Source organism: Abramis brama (genome assembly GCF_963993115.1).
Source record: "Abramis brama genome assembly, chromosome: 3".
Classification (NCBI taxonomy): Eukaryota; Metazoa; Chordata; class Actinopteri; order Cypriniformes; family Leuciscidae; genus Abramis; species Abramis brama.
Window position 1 is genome coordinate 56,487,111 of NC_139965.1, and position 18,205 is coordinate 56,505,315.

General features: G+C 38.2%; 1 protein-coding gene across 2 annotated transcripts in view; it reads right to left on the minus strand.

Annotated features, from left to right (window-relative positions):
• Positions 1-17,210, minus strand: part of nfat5b (nuclear factor of activated T cells 5b) — a 52,466-nt gene extending 35,256 nt beyond the window's left edge. For both annotated transcript variants that reach the window (XM_084110331.1, XM_084110330.1), the window contains exon 1: positions 16,894-17,210. In XM_084110331.1, coding sequence (XP_083966457.1) covers positions 16,894-16,966 — 73 coding nt within the window. In that variant the 5' untranslated portion in view covers positions 16,967-17,210. The remainder of the gene's footprint in view (positions 1-16,893) is intronic.
• Between the last annotated feature and the right edge of the window lie 995 nt (positions 17,211-18,205).

Here is an 18,205-nt window from a genome sequence, read left to right on the forward strand (position 1 = left end):
AATAATTATTACTCAGTACTTAAATGTATAATTGCACTGTAATACTGACACATTAAAATAAATTCAATTAAATTCCATTAACATTCATATGTATAGCGCTTTTCACAATACACATCGTTTCAAAGCAGCTTTACAGAGTCCACATAGTGTTTTATGAGTCCACATTACAATTTAGTGATCTGTTATCAGAGGTAACTGTCTAAGTTATGTATTTCAGAAATGTATACAAAATCACAGTTAGCGACAAAACAATTTGATAATTTAAAGGTGCCTTGTGTAATGTCCGCCAAAAAATCAATTCATACTCCACATTCAATACCAGATGGGGGCAGTATACCTCCAGAAAGTGAGTTGGTCTACTCTAGAGTAACAACCGAGAAAAGGCATAGTCTCTATGCTCCGCCCCTACCTTCACAACGACCCTAGAGCCATAGCCGAAGCCGAGCCAACTCCTAATAGAGGACGTTTTGACTCCAGAGGAACGTTGGTTGATGTCAAGTGATTTTGAAATATGACATCTTCAAGCTACTCCCCTTCACCTTTACCAGTGAATATGTTCATATTTGTTTTGTTCATATTACATTTTTATTGTTAGTTTGAATTACATTAATTTGACAGACAGCATTCGCTGATGTTGACCAAGCTAGCGCCAACGTAACCAGAGCTGCCAACTCTCACGCATTCACCGTGAGACGCGCAATTGACACTTTTCACACGCTCTCACGCCACACATCCATTTTCTCACGCACAGAAAAATCGCGAAGCAAAGACGACACGGAGACCGACAGACTAGACAGAGCAGGTTAGTTATGATATAAAAAAATCTCAGCTCTCAGATTCTGTCAATTTTATTACGCAATTCAAACAATAAATACTGTTTTGCCGCTTGTAAATTTTACACGACAGATCCCTAGCGCACGTGAACCGATCATCTCTACTAGCTAATAGTAAAAAAACACGAACACTGTTGAAAGATACAGTAGGCTACAACTTACCAAAATGTATTCCTCATACATAATATCGACCAATCAGTGTTTTTTATCAGCGTGAAGAGGTCAATAACATAGCTGGAGAACAATTATGTCAGATGTAGTGGGCTGTACTTTCCACATGATTGACATCAGGTTCAAGTACGCCCACAAGCCGTGCGAGTTATTCGTGTATTGCAGTTTGGCTGGTGGTTATGTTGCCCGCATACCGCCTCCCATGGCCGAAACTGGTATTATGACACCTGTCGGGCTGTGGCTGGTAATTTAGCATGCTAATTCAGGTTGATATCTCTGCAGCACTATAACTTGTCATTTTTTTAATGACATCATCGCCCTTATTTCTTCTCATTCTTTTGATGCGTGTAGCTCATTTTTTGGATATTTTTACCTCAATTCTTACACATGGCACCTTTAAGGCAGAAACAATGAGCTCACTGAAGTAATGAATACTTGTTTGTTAACAAATGACTATGACTTTTAGAAAAATGTAGCATTGGTGCATGTTGATTCAGAGTTTGCGTCATCTGAAGTCTTTGCAGGGGTTGGCGCCGTCTTTTCTTTTTCACATGGGTATACTATCTGAGCCTGACATTTGACCTCTTGAGTGTGGATACATTGTAGTGAATTCCTGACAAAAATAATGTAAACATTGCATGACTGCTGCAGCTTCATTTCGGCGTTGATAGTGTTGACATAGAAACGCTTAACTATGAGTTTGAGGACGTGAACAGCTCCGGGTAGAACGTCACGGTTGCCATCTTGTAATTACGGTTACAACATGGCGTGAACGCTGCATAAACTCATTGTTTTGGTTCAGGAGGAACTGTAAAATGCGGCTGCTGTTAGTATTTAGACCACTTTTATTACTGATTGCTATCAGGATATGAAGAGGATTTCAACCAGTATAACAAAAAGTGTTTATGAATAAAAAATGCCTACCCTACCTTTAATGCCGTATATTTATTTAAAAAACTTAAGGGGAAATGCATTCATTGCACCATGAAGTGTGGCTTCACCTGAGGTGACACTTGTGAGAAGCCCGTTCTAGCTCTCAGCTGGATCTCAGAAGTGTGTTTTTAGCACAGAAACAAGTCTGTGTCTGCTGTGTTTACCAGCAGCTTCAACAGGGCGGCAGAGAAGGGAAGAAACAGCCATTGGGCTCAGATGAAAGCAGGGCCTCAGCGCAGTGAGGAATTCATGCTGTTTACACAAGCATGACCACTGCTCTGACAGGCTCACATGCACACAAACACTCTCACAGACACAAACACAAAGCCATCCAACCCTCACTGAAAGAGTAAGACTTCACATTTAAATCCCATTTAACAGCATAACACATAAGCATCTGCAATGCAATAATGAAAACCATCTGAGAGAGACACACGCTGAGTGCCATTTCCAGGTTTACAGGATGGTTGTCAACCCTCCACATAGCTATATGCAAAACTACTTATGTTCAGAATTTACTAATCAAAGCATATCAAATCAACCTGGTAAAAGTCAAGATATTCTCAAACAAATGATAGAAAATAAGCGATATCTAGCACGCCTGGCCTAATGAATGACTGATGGACAGTCGTTGTGTCAAAGCTTTGTGTTTATTTTAGGATCTGCGGAACAAAAATTTGACAAAATGCATTATGGATGTTATAATTATTTGTGATTTTTTTGGGGTCACCCTATTCACCTTATTCACAGCAGCGCCATCTTTGATTTTTAATGGGAATGAAAGTCAGGCTGTGAGGGATATACCCACATCTCTTCAGTGGGTTGTACTGTTATTTAATTGTTTTTGGATTGTTCTGCTGACGAAACACTGCAAAAATATCTTTCCAAGGAATTTCAGTAGACAAAAAACTACAGGCAACATGAGCTGTGGAAAATTATAAGTGATTTAGGAGCTTTATACAGCTTTTTACAGCGGATGCCATTGAAAACACTGTAAGTCTATCCCTAACAGCCTCGCTTTCATACCTGTCATGGCACTGCTCTGAATAAGGTCAATTGACTTGTGCATTAGGGACCAGAACCAAGTCCACCATTGATTTGCCAACATTTTTATGAACAGTAACTGTTTATCATATACACTCACAGGCCCATTTCTTAGGTGCACCTGTTCAATTACTCCTTAACACAAATATCTAATCAGCCAATCACATGACAGCAACTCCATGTATTTAGGCATGTAGACATGATCAAGATGATCTGCTGAAGTTCAAACTGAGCATCAGAATGGAGAAGAAATGAAATTTAAGTGACTTTGAATGTTTCATGGTTGTTGGTGCCAGACGGGCTGGTCTGAGTATTACAGAAAATGCTGATCTACTGGGATTTTCACGCACAGCCATCTTTAGGGTTTACAGAGAATGGTCAGAAAAAGAGAAAATATCCAGTGAGCGGCAGTTCTGAGGGTGTAAATGCCTTGTTGATGCCAGAGGTCAGAGGAGAATGGCCAGACCGGTTCCAGCTGATAGAAAGGCATCAGTAACTCAAGCAAACACTCGTTACAACCGAGATCTGCAGAAGAGCATCTCTGAACGTTCAACACGTCAAACCTTGAAGCAGAAGAGCATCTCTGAAAGCTCAACACGTCAAACCTTGAAGCAGAAGAGCATCTCTGAACGCCCAACACGTCAAACCTTGAAGCAGAAGAGCTACAGCAGCAGAAGACACACCGGTGTCACTCCTGTGAGATAAGAACAGAAAACTGAGGATACAATTCACACAAGATCACAAAAACTGGACAACAGAAGATTGGAAATACGTTGCCTGGTCCGATGAGTCTTGATTTTTTGCTGCTACATTCAGATGGTCAGGTCAGAATTTGGCATAAACAACATGAAAGCATGGATCTATCCTGCCTTGTATCAACGGTTCAGGCTGCTGGTGCTGTAATGGTGTGGAGGAGATTTTCTTGGCATACTTTGGGCCTCTTAGTACCAATCGCCACCAATTGTTTAATCGCCACAGTATTGTTGCTGACCAAGTCAATCCCTTTATGACCATATAACCATTTTCTGATGGCTACTTCCAGCAGGATAATGTGATATATTACAAAGCTCAATATCATATTGTGATAGGGGTGGACTCAGGGTTATTATAGTTAACTAAAACTAACACTAAAACTAAAGCCATATAAAAAAATAAAAAAAAAATAAAAAAAATGAATTACCTGAAAAAATAAAAGTTAACTGAAGTGAAAATAAAATAGCTGAGCAATGCAAAAAGCTGATAAAACATTTGGGTTATAAATATTTGGATAACTTTTTTTACATTTTCTTGCCACACGGTGGTTCAAAAGCCTGAGACCACAGGTGGAAATTAGTGACCTAATGTATAAACAGTGCAGATGTTTACATACTTCTTCTTTTTTTTTTTTATACTTTGCTTTGTGTTACTTTTTAAAATCCTAAATCTAGTTTAAAAATAAATCAATAAATAATAATCCCCGATTTTTTACATGTGGCCCCAGACTTTTGGGCCCCACTGTTACTCCATGTCATCTTGTAGGAGAGAGTTCTCAGCTCTGTGTGTTTGTCCTTTGGACTCAGTCAGACTAAATCCACACCTTGAGAACATTAATAGCATAAGAGGATTCGGCCAGCAATCTAATTAAGGCTGTAGAATGTCTGCCGATCCATTAGACACAAGGAGAACACACCTATTATTACATCAATGCACCTGGGAAAGAGTTGAGGTTAGCAGAAAAACGAAATAAACTAAATCTCACAGTGGAGAAAGAAAATAAATGGCACAAAATTATAAACTGGAACACAGCTAACAGTTTTAAGTTTGTAAGTTGATTTTACATACCCAAAAAGACATGCGTCAGTCAACCTGACATGAATCTCTAGAGCTAATAGTCCTAACCTAAAACATTGCACCATTTAGTATATGGTAACAAGATATTTATTTAGCAGATGTTTTTATCCAAAGCAACTTAAGTGATTAATACAGAGAAAACAGCAGTACTACTACCATACCAAATTTGAAGAATAGTTCATGCTAAAACATTTTTTGTTTTTTCTGGAGAGCAACAGGGGAAATTAGTTGAAAATAAAAGTGTGTTATGTAAAGTTATGAGTTAAAGGTGAACTCAGGACGTTTTTAATAGATGGTTCTGCTGGTCCATGAGTTGTCTGATTAAAAAAACAAATCTAAATAAAATTGGCAACACTTTATTTTGATAGTACACTTTCTATGAGTAACTTTGCAACTACATGTCAACTAGCAGTCATTTAACTATTAATATAATGTCTGCTTAATATCTGCTCACACTTTATTTTGATGCTCCCCAACAGACATTCTACTGACTATAAGTGACTTTGCAACTACATCTAAACTTTTTCTACTAACATAGACTTGGATGACTGGAAGATGATTTGAAGGCAACTTGGTTGACTTGAAACAGGATAAGAGCGTTGCAGACGGTCACAGAAGTTTACGGTAGGATTTACCCGGGTAAGTGAGTCTGTGTTCTCAGATGAGGCCAGTGTGTGTGTGTGTGTGTGTGTGTGTGTGTGATCAGTAGGCTGACTCTAGTGACTGTGAAGGCTGAGTGAGTGAGGGAGAGCCTGGCATGATTGTGACAGGAATATTATGGGCAAACTGAAGGTTATTTTTAGGGTGCTTTCACACTTGTTTTGATTACCTGGTCCAAACCCGAGTTCAATTGCTCGCCACTCCCCCTGCCCCCGCTAGATTGAGTTCACACATTAAATTATTTGTGTCTGAACTGCAGTGTGTGTGTGCGATCAAATCAGCAGCTGTTTTCTCCTGTTGCTTGCTAATGATGACGCAGGAGCAGGGGGCAAAATACATAGTGTTGCTCACCTCACTTTTACATTTTGGTTTTTGAACCTTTGGTTTTGTTTTCAAAGCATCAGCACATAACAGCACCTGTGTCTATCTGCACCAGATACGCACATTTAACGAGCTCATTTATCCCAGCACACAGCATTGTTTTGGATGTTCGGTAAGTTCGGTCGCAAAATGTACGTCATAAAAGCCGACCAATCAGATGGTGAACATATTCCTATGCCTTTAGATTTGGTATCTTTAGGTTCAGTGTTAAAAATGCCAATGTGAATGCTAAGCGGACCAGGACCATTTTTTGAGGGGTCCGAACCAAACGAACCAAGTGAACTGAACAACAAGTGTGAACACACTATGCAGACTCGGGTATGGTTCGCCGTTGTGTGCCAGAGTTCGGATCGAACAGCTTTCACAACATCCAAACGAACCAAACTCTGACGTCAATTGAACCAGGGTGCGCAAGTGTGAAAGCACCCTTTTAGACTACTAAAAACTGTAATTGTTCTGAGGTACTAGTTTACGCCAGATTTGGGGTATTAGTGGTCTACAAAAAGTTGGTCCACCAAATGAAGAAGTTTGCTGAAATCATCTCATGTTTTCATATTTTTTCCCCACTCCTTTGTGTCCACTCCTTTCCCCACTCCTGTAAAACATTTTAATGAGCCAAAAATTACTGGCTGCACTTTTTATGAGATTGTGATATAGCATACTGTAAATCAGCACTCCTTTTATCATTTTTAGAAGTCTTTTGAAGTGATGAGTCACAAATTCAAAACCCATACAACAAGAATTTGCCTGTCAATATAGCGTCATAAGCGATCGACTGGAAACTGAACAAACTCTTCTCACTCTAAGCGTAGAGTTTAACAGGTGAGTCACTGAGTAGGAATGAAAACACAGGAAATTTATATTAAGCTACTGCTCTACCCATCTCCCCTTCAACCTCAGACACGCTCACAAAACCGCTGGAGAAACAAAGTCATGGATTAAGTCGGTGAGAAAGCTTTTGAACTTTGACCAAGAGTTGTGTGTGATAGAGTGGCACATGATGCAATGAAAAACCTTTTAAAGCACAGCCACCCTCACAAATCTGGATCTGGCTTTAGGCTTTCAGACCGTACTGTCCGTCAGGAAACTCGGCCAAGTGGCGGATGGAAAAAACGCCTGCTTAGTCATAGTCAGGGACAATATGTGACACAAGGAAGTGCGTTCTACGGTGTGGCTCTGGTTTTAAGAAGAAAGTCGATCCCGTAACCTGAGTGTTTCTCATCAGCCAATGGAAAACCTACTCCTTGGATTTTTGATTAACTTCCTGCATATTTAACACACAGTGTGTGACTTTAAAAAGTGTCTGGGTCAGGGTAAAGAGTCAAGGAATTTAGGCACATTTCAAATATAGTAATTTTTAAAGACAGACAGTAGAGCCCACTTTAACTGATCCCTCCACTTTATTTTTCATGCATTAATTATGCCTTGTAATGCACCTTATAACACATTGTCTCATGAATAATTGTAACCAGTTGGCAGTTATAATACATTATAATTCTTATCTATTCATTCTTACACTTTTAGAAAGAATAAGGCATTAAAACACATGACAAACAACAAATTTAAGATATAACAAGGAATCTGGGAAAATTATAGTGCATTTTAACTTATTTTTAAAATATTTATGAAAAGATATAGTGCATTATACATTATGAATACCTTTATAATGCATTATACATAAGGCCTTGAGTAAAGTGTTACCAATTATTTCTTCACATATCAAATCAGCCAACCTTTGAGAGAATTGGGGTATTCATGTTAGCCTGAACTGAAAAAAAAAGGTTAACAATATCATTGGTTCAATCACAAGCAAATCTCTTTATTGTGCCACGGTCTTAGAAATGTACTCTGTATTCATGTTGGATTCATATGGTTTTGAAAAGCCTCTCTTGAAAACAGAATTAAATAAATGAAAAGGATTTTTTTTTAAAGGCGTGGTTGATCATGATTTCACTTTTTTAACTTCAGTTAGTGTGTAATGTTGCAGTTTGAGCATAAACAACATCTGCAGAGTTACAATGCTCAAAGTTCAAAGCAAAGGGAGATATTTGCTTTTAAAGAAATCCCTTTTTAAGGACTACAACAAACTGCTGGTAGAGACTACACGACATTCCTCCCGGGTTAGTGACATCACCAACCCTAGAATTTACATAAACCCCGCCCCCTGAACACGATTTATAGATTATCAAGACAGAATATGCTAATCAATGACTAGAAGATAACTACACACTTCTTCTTGAGTCTCTCCATCATTGTCTGAATCCGATTTGAACATAAAAGGCTAAAAGTTTTTTAAATTTTCAGTGCATGTCTGTGTGAGTGCAAGCTGTTGAAGCTCCGCCCTCTGTGCCGGGAGCAGCAGCTCATTTGCATTTAAAGGAACAGACACAAAACGGTGCGTTTTTGCTCAGCCTCAAAAAATGACAACTTTAACATGCTATATTAAAATATCTGTGGGGTATTTTGAGCTAAAACTTCACATACACACTCTGGGGACATCAAAGACTTATTTTACATCTTGTGAAAAGGGCATTATACCACCCCTTTAATTAATTACTTGCCATTAAATGAAAATGTCATGTGGTGTAACCATCACATAAAATGTAGGCTAAGACACATTTATTCCTAAGATCTGGAATACATGTGAGTGCACACATCTTAATAAAACATTTTTTTAACATGGTAAACATGGTAGTTATTATTTCACGTTATTTATTCAGACATCAATCATGTTTTTGGGGAGTCACACGACATGACATTTTTCATGCAGGGGTCACAGTGTCATAAACTTTTTTTATATATTAACAAACATTGAAGCAGTTTTGTTACAAAATTTTTCTTTCAAGAATGTTATTTTTTAAGCTTAATGAAATTTAAAACGGAAAAAACATGATGATCAAGGTGTTTTTAGGTCACTGCATTCATGAATTTCATCGATTTTTCAATAAATTGATAGATTCAGACAAAAAATGAATGTCATGTCTTTGACCCCTTATTGACATGACAGCACATATAACTCATTAAAATGACATACAAACAAACAAATATGATTGTAATAAAGTAATAAATTGTAATAAAGTCCATGCTCATACTTTACTCATAAACTCATACTGAAGAATGGACCACAGTCTTATCTATGCACCAGCACTTCAAACAGACACTTGACACTTGTGGATTTTTCTTAAAGGTGAAGATGGGAAATATACAGCCTTTTCAAAGCCCTCTTCAGCAGTTGCCAGGGGCTGCTGATATAGTTTAACCACTCGTGCATTTCTTTGTTGGCTCTAGAACAACATCCAGAGTGTGCACGGCAAATAGTGGGGGAGGTAATATTTTGACCCAGAGTCAGGAACTCTTTTATTTTTTCTTTGCCTCTTTAAATTACAGTTTGGTTAGTGTTAACCATTAACTACCAAGGAATTTTGAGGCAGGAGTTATTGGGGCATGACAGCAGCACACTTCACCTTAGGCTGGCAGAGGAAGAATAATAAAGAACGTGACGTCAAGAGAAGGCTGGACCATCAGGATCACATTTCATAAGTTAAAACAAGCCTGCTTACATCTGTCATTTCTCAGTAGACAACAAACAGCTGAGCTTAAAGGTAACACAGACACTAGGCACATTTACATGGAGTTACAATCAGTTTAGAAGTCCAATCCGAATGAAAATGCTCCATGTAAACACCTCAATCAGAATAAAAATGTCCAAACCGATTGAAATTTCATTTTGAGAGGGGTGGGATAAACCTTTTCTAATCCGTTCGTTAAGACATGTAAATACTTGATTGGACTGAAAAACATGCAATGACATAAAATTTCACTCCTTAAAGGGATATTTCACCACTGGAAAGATGAATGTGTATTTAAATTGGGTCATTTATGTAGTAGAAATGTGAAATTATTTTAGAAGTTGGTGCCTTCTAGACTGAGAAATGTATTTTTGGCTCATGTGGATGAAAGACAACAACTCCCAGAATGCACTTGCTTCGCTGCCCTACGAGGCGACTCCCAAGCCAAACCTACTGGTTACAGAGGGCAGTATCGGAAGAAATGATACAACTAGGCTACTAGTTAACTCGAAACTGAAAAGACACCGTTTTTCGTGAGATCCCCCTATGGGCAGGTTGAAAACATGCGGAACGAGCTCCTACTACTGGCTGGAGTCTCTCGCCTCTGGACAAAAAAGCCTCAGATGATCTGAGGTTTTTTTCCAGACACACAATACAGAAATCTCTCGTCTCAGGGGGAGATGAGAGAGGGGAAGCGCGGTCATTCGAAAATACTACCGGGTTTCTACTGATACAAAGCTTGATGCTAATCGGTGAAGTATCCCTTTAAACCCTCACTATAAGTCACTTTAGATGTAGTCTCAGCCTCAGATTTCACACCCATGGATGGACCGTTGGCTGAACGCCTGATGCATAATGACACACAAAATGGAAACACTTGGGGAGTTTCGAAGTCGTTATCTGATTGGTTGAATTTGTGTGTGTGTGAATTTGTGTGTCAGTCTGCCTAGAAACAAAGCCAAACTCCCTTATGGAAAAACTGTGACAATGAGCGCTTATCAGGATCAACGAAACGCAGGATTTTTAAAAGTATGTGAAGTTGACAGCACCATTGTTGCGGCATTGTTGCAGTAAACTTGCACAATATTCTTGAATGAATTGTCTGTTATTGTGGGGACATCAACCTTTCATTTTCACCTCCCTATAAACATGACGCTGTGGCTGAACAAAACAAACTGTGATTGGTTGTTTTCTTGGGCGGTCCTTGGCAAATGGAAGCTGCTATGGTGTGCAGACCTTCTGCCGTCAGTCTGAAGGTCTGACTACACACAAGACTACTTTAGATGTGAACACTTGCCACATTAATATTTAATTAAATTAATGTTTGGTCACATTTGTGTGGGGCCATTTTCCAACAACTTACATACAAAACTAGCAAGAATAAACACATTTAGCGCACACATTGCACAATTTAGGCTGGTAGCACGAGTGATATTGGCACATAGTTGACTGGTACATTTCAGCAGTCTGTGAATAAGCATCACCAGAGGCAAAACCACTCAGGCCTAATTTTGTTCTGCATGGGCCTTTGTGTTTTGTTTATTCAGAAAACATGGACTGGCTCTGGAGAATAGTAATCAAGAAAAATAAATAACCAATAAAGACAAATATTAGAAGAAAAACCCTGGTAAACTGCCTTGAAATCTTCTGCCTAAAGAAACAGCATTCAGACTGAAATGGAACTTTATAAGTGACTGATTCGGAACAGCAACTTTGACTGATGTGAAGCGCAAGAGAGACTTTTGATCAATCAACAATTGATTCAACGGAGTTAACAATGTGATTTCTTTTAAGTACAAAAAGACATAGCACACACACATATTGAGTTAAATAGACCATTTTCATTAGATTTAATGAAGAAGGGAAGAGAAAGGGAAAGAAGGGAAGAGAAAGGGAAAGAAGGGAAAGAGAAAGAAGGGAAGGGCAAGGGAAAGAAAGGAAGGAAAGAAAGGGAAAGGGAAAGGGAAAGGGAAAGAGAAAGAAAGAAAAGTGAAAGTGAAAGAAGGGAAATAAATGAAAGGGAAAGAAGGGAAGGGAAAGGGAAAGAAAGGAAAGAGAAATGGAAATAAATAAAGGTAAAGTGAAAGAAGGAAAGGGAAAGTGTAAGACAAAGAAAGGAAAGAGAAAGGGAAAAGGAAAAGGAAAGAAGGGAAAGAAAGGAAGGAAAGGGAAATGAAGGGAAGGAAGGCAGAGGAAAGGAAGTAAAGAAGGAAGGGAAAGGAAGTAAGGAAGGAGGAAAGGAGGGGGGAGAGAGGAGAGGGGGGAATCAAGGAAGGAAGGAAGGAAGGAAGGAAGGAAGGAAGGAAGGAAGGAAGGAAGAATAGAAACCATCAAATAAAAGACAAATGTATTCTTTACACGAGTGCACACATCTTAATCATTATTTTTTTTAAAAACGTTTTTATACATTTCATGGTAAAACATTTTTTACAAACATCATGAATTATTAATTCAGAGATCCATCAAGTTTTTGAGGAGTCGCACCACATGACATAGTACATCCTCATCTAACCTTGCCTTGTCATTAAAATGTCAAATTATCAGATTTTTTTATAGATGTATTGACCTTGACAAACGGTCATGAAGGTCTGCAGGGGTGCACCACATGACTTCGATTTGGCGGACAAAACTTTTTCAAATATAATAAAGAGTGAAGCATTTTTCTTTCAAATAATAGAGATAGTGTTTTCTTTGACAAAGCAATCGAAAGGATATTTGCAATTTCTAACATATCTACTCCAAACTGACACAAAAAAAAAAAAAATAATAATAATAATCTAATTCCTTGTATTGCCTTCGTAAAGCGAGGAGGATTTCACAATTTTTATTCACCTCAGATTATAGATTTTTAGCTATTTTATAACAGTCCGGGAGTTTGACAAATTCACTTAAAAAAATAAATAAATCTCTCAAATAATGTAAGGTCATAAAAACTGAAAGTATTGCAATCATAGTACATTCAAATTATTTTCGATTAATTCTAATGTCACATTACAGACCACATATAGGTAGACCGGCTTCCTACAGTATAACCCATTGACTTAATGAACGTAGGGAGCTAATCCAGTGAATGAAAACAGGATTTGCCTCTATAGAAAACAGTGATCAGCTGCATGGAAATAATCAGATCTTGGCTGCAAATCAATCCCACATCACACAGCCACTCAAGCTGGACAATGTGTTTGGAGCTCACATACCAAACAACGTCTAGCTAAAAATAAATTCACAAGCCACATCTCCAGGGCGTTTTGCCATCCTTCTGGGAATGCACAGCCATATGCTTAGCTACATCTCATCGTCCCACGTCACATGACACACAAGCTCATTAGCCAGTCCACTCCGAGAGATCCGCACGGCAGGGATGCGGAAGGGGAAACAACAATGTGAAAAGGTCAACTGCAGATGTCAGAGAGTGACAAGAATACTGAAAGAGCGAACACGTGCGATGACGGAACAAAACTGGCCTGGGTCTATGAGAAAAGGCCTAATCTACTGACTACTTTAAATAAGCTCATTAGACGGATTGCCGGTTTCCCATAGACCCCAGCCACTTTTTTTAACTCTCACGCCATGGATACTCAATCTACAATTTTTTTTAAACATTTCTAATGTTTTTAAAATTATTCAGCATGCAGTTTCACAATAACTGAGACTGAGATACTATGTGAAATAATGTGTGACCACAGGACTGTTCAGAAAGAGGATTAAACGGTTCTCACGGAACATCATGGAAAACCTGTAAATGTCAGAACATTAAAAACTGTGATTTACAGGCCTGGAAAAGTCAAAAGGAATCTCTAAAAGTCAGTGAAACAGCATGGGAATTTCAATAGTAAATATCACTTTTTCAAAAAATCCAAAAATACGTTTGTCCAATTAAAATTCTTCTTTGTGTGCTCAATGTCCAAATAATAAATGATTCAATTAAAAAAAAAAAAACCTCATCCAGTATCATAAGCAAATAGCAGGATTATTATCCTTAACTAATATAAGACTAAAACACAGTTTTAATTATTTGAAGAAAAAAAAAACTAATTATAGAATAAAGTACTAAAATAACTCAAATTAAACTAAAACTTATTTAAAAACTATAATAAAAATTACAAAAACACAACAGATTTACTAAAAAAATAAAAAATAATGATATATATATATAGTTTCTCTTTTAAATATCAATTTTAGCCTAAAACATCTGAAGGCCATCCTCCAAAACCTCACATGACTATTATTCTTCGTAGTCAACATCTCATTCAAAAGCAAAAATGAAAATGTCTCACGATTGGTCTTATCTTGTTAACCTGATAAGGTTGAGGTTTTAAACCCCCGTCACTGCGTAACCTTGTGTTCACCTCTGATATCTGGCCAGAGGAAGTGGGTATGGAGGTCATTTATTTATTACTCTAGGCCAGAGGTCTCAACCACCAAAAGGTCCTTAACCTGGAGAAGGTTTAAGGAGAGGCGGCAGGTGTTACATAAATGGAGTGTTGTATTCACATACTGTATTTCTTATGATGGTTGCAAACTAAGGACAATCATTATTATTGAATCAAAGAGGCATATGCATTGCAGTTCCCCTATTATGCTTTTTTTTTTTAAATATCATCTTTCATGCAATGTGTAATATAGCTGTCTGTGAACGTAAAATATCACGACAAATAAAGTTATTGTCTCCTTGAAGAAAGAATGGAGAACTGCTGAAATGAGTCGTCAGCAATTCCAGTCTCACTTCCTGTTACAAACCTACGCAACAATGTAACGAACTTGTATAATCCCAGCCTATGGTCTTCATTGGGTGCCGGTGAACAACATCTTAGATCTACCTTAAAAGTATGAGGACTCACGCTCGAATGGATACGATGAAACCGATGCTATTTGTATCATTGTGTATAGTTCTAAAGAAGCCTGAAATTCAGATATGACACGAGCTGTAAGCGGTCGACCAATCACAACAGACTGGGCCATCTGACCAATCACAACAGACTGGGCCATCTGACCAATCAGAGCAGAGTAGGCTCTCAGAAAGGAGGGGTTTAGAGAGACTGAATCTTTTATCAAACCGTTTCAGACACTGAGAAAAGAGTTGATGCCGCAATGTATATTATGAGAAAATTCAAGTGTTTTTCTTTTTTTGCCTTGGATGTAAACCTGTTAGGAACCTTTAAAATAGCATAAAAATAAAAATAAATGAATTGGCATCAATGAATCCACGAAGAACCTTTAACATCCATGCCACCTTTCCATTTCACAAAAGGTGTTTTTCACACTATAGGACAATGTTTCTGTTCTTACATCGCTGCAAAAGCCTTTATTTACATTTGTTTTTAAGAGTGAGTGCACGACATTTTCATTGTACTAAATATATTTGACTGGCAAATGAAACATTTAGCTGAACTTGAGCTTCTTAACTTTTGTTGAAGTTAAGGAAAGATGGATTTCCTGCAGAATAACTATATATTTACTGTATAACTGGAAGATAATTCAGAGGGACAGGTAACACTTCATTACTAAGTCTACATAAGTCAACGTCAAATTGAAGCTGAAAAAAAAAATGGACAAGAACAGCCAAACAATCACTAAAACTTTGGTCTGGATGTCTTGAATATGAAGCAACAATAATAACAACAGCCGTGGCGGCCAGCAGACTATTACCAAGAATTGCAAATGAGATTAGGCTGAGTCTTACGTAACATGTGTGACTAAAGCCCTGATTCAGGATACTACAACACACACCAAGGCAATAACACTCGTCACCTGTAATAAGATGAGAATCCACATCAAATCACTGGGCAAATTAAAATCTAAGACTGCAGCCTTTCTGATAAAAACATCATTTATTTATATTGATTAAGGCTGATAAAAACAACTAATGCACAGGAAATTAAAAATGCACCAACAGAGGACCTCAGCGAGAGGGGTGTTTCATGAGAAAGCTGCCCATAATAACTCTACAAGTATGAGAACAATGTTTGAGGCCACCACAGTTTGAGTTACTCCCAGTTTATAATAAGTGCTGCTTGAAATAGTGTTGTTATTGTCATCTAAAACTATTAAAAAGTGCTGTCAAATCGATTACTCGTGATTAATTGCATCTAACATTTTTTTTTATATATATATATATATTGTGTGTAGGCTATAATATATGTATATTATATACGTGTGTGTGTGTGTGTGTGTGTGTGTCACACATTTGTGTGTGATTTGACAGCACTATTAAAAATATTTTTGCTGATTAAAACAAAGCTCAAATAAAATATAGTTATTAGATTAAAAAAATGGAACAGAAAACAATTAAATGAAAATTAGAAATGTAACCTTGGCATCTAACTGAAGTAAATAAGCTGAACTACTTACATTACTGGAATAAAACCAGAAATAGGCTATAAAAGAGAACTAATAAAAATGACAAAAACACATAACAAAATTACTAAAACTTAAACTAAAACCATGGAAAAAAAAAAGGCAATTAAAATATGAATAAATACGATAAAAATAATACTAAAATAACACAGGTTTACACATTAGCATTGGCTTCTCTCATACACACACCTTTAGATATGTCATATTCACTCTCTCACTGTCAACTTTCAATCACTGTCTAAAACAACAGACAGTCTCTGATGTCTGAGGTTTCTATTAGAATAGTTCATTTTCCTATAACCAAAGGAGACACAGAGGCATCATGCACAAAACATTTGAGATTTAAAGTTGTTCGCGTTTTTCTAGAACAGAGGAGTTGGGAGGGTTATATATTCTGCACAATTATACTTTCACCAGATGGGTTCATGCAGAATGTGTTAAATAGATGTCAAACTCCAGGTCCATTAACCATGTCTGAAAGTCTTCTCATTCATTCAGACCATCAGAGATATTTATAAACCAAATAAATAGTGATATGCTGATGTAAGTTACAACTGCACTCCCCGCCCCCTCAAACACACACACACACACAAATATGCAATGTGTGTATCATCTCACACAATCTCATTTATTTGGTCACCATTTAAACCACTTGTCACATGGACTATGTAAACTAACAACAAACTGCTTGACAGTCTAGTGTGGCATTACACAGACTGAGTGAACGAACACACATCCTAGTGAGCACTGTTACACTTTATTTTAAGGTGTCTGTTTTACAGTGTCATTATGCATTCAAGTACTGTGTAATAACAATTAACTACATGTACTTACTATGGAGTATGGTTTAGGGTTAGTTGCATGTAATTATGCATAGTTTATAGTTATTACTACAGCAACCACATGTAACGTGTAACAAAAACACTGCACAATGAAGTGTTACCACCTAGACAGCACTTTTGGGCATCATACTAGACATAGTGTGAACTTGAACGTGCCTGTGACGCTGTCTAGGTGGGCAACGCACTAGGTTTGGGAACACAGCCTGGCTGCGCGTGCACACAGTAAATGTACAGTATGAGTAGTGTGCTGAAAGTGAGCAGAAAGTGAGTTACCTTTGGAGTAGAGGGACTTGGGCGAATCGAGGTCGATATCCGCGCTGAAGAGCGTTGTGAAATCAGAGGGCATCGCAGATCCTCCGAGCCGCCGAGAAAATGACAGACTTGCTCTTCAACCGCAGCTTCTAACAAACTGCCATCGTTTAGTTTGGCCGAAACGAAAGACGAAAACAAACAAAAGCCAGGTGTAGAAAAAGCAGGCAATGACACTTCTAAATATCATTTAAAAAAGTGTTTGTGTCGGCCAGCCCTCTTCGTAGTGTGGAGTGTGTGTGTGTGTGTGTGTGCGTGTGTGTGTGTATAAACACTCAGCCAGCACGACTCTTGAAACAGTTGTCTGTGTTCCTCTGCGGCCCCGCCCACTCCACGCGTCATCACTTCAAGAGCAACACGTTCCAAACACAGGTTAATTACATCAATAATTAAATGAATAGAACTCAGATTTTATTACCAACCTCCGACTACGTTTTTGGAATAATACATTCAGTGACATAGAATGGAAAGAATTCTGGCTTCTTCGACTAAATTCTTCTGCCCAACAAAGTTGTTAATGTTACTTTTTAAATTATTCATAATTGTTAGGCCTAACTAAACTATAAACGTACATGCATGGTTTCACAGACAAGGCTTAAGCCAGTCCCAGACTAAAATGCATGTTTGAGCTGTTTTAAATGAACTTGCACTGTCACTGCCATTGTTTTGTCTCAAGATGCACACCAGTAATGTTTTTTTTTTAAGGCACGTTTATAGAAGCTACTTAAATGTCCTAATTTAACTACGGCCTAATCCTGGCTTAGTCTAAGGCTAAGCCTTATAATAATAATTTGTTACATTTATATAGCGCTTTTTCTGAGACCTCAAAGCGCTTTACATAGAAGGGGGGAATCTCCTCAACCACCATCAATGTGCAGCCTCCACCTGGATGATGCGACGGCAGCCATATTGCGCCAGAACGCCCACCACACACCATCTTATTGGTGGAGAGGAGACATTGATGAAGCCAATCAGTATATGGGGATGATTAGGAGGCCATGATGGACAGAGGCCAAGGGGCAAATTTGGTCAGGATGCCGGGGTTACACCCCTACTCTTTTTCGAAGGACATCCTGGGATTTTTAATGACCACAGAGAGTCAGGACCTCGGTTTAACATCTCATCCGAAGGACGGTGCTCTTTTGGCAGTATAGTGTCCTCGTCACTCTACTGGGGCATTAGGACCCACACAGACCACAGGGTGAGCACCCCCTGCTGGCCTCACTAACACCTCTTCCAGCAGCAACCTGGTTTTTCTCAGGAGGTCTCCCATCCA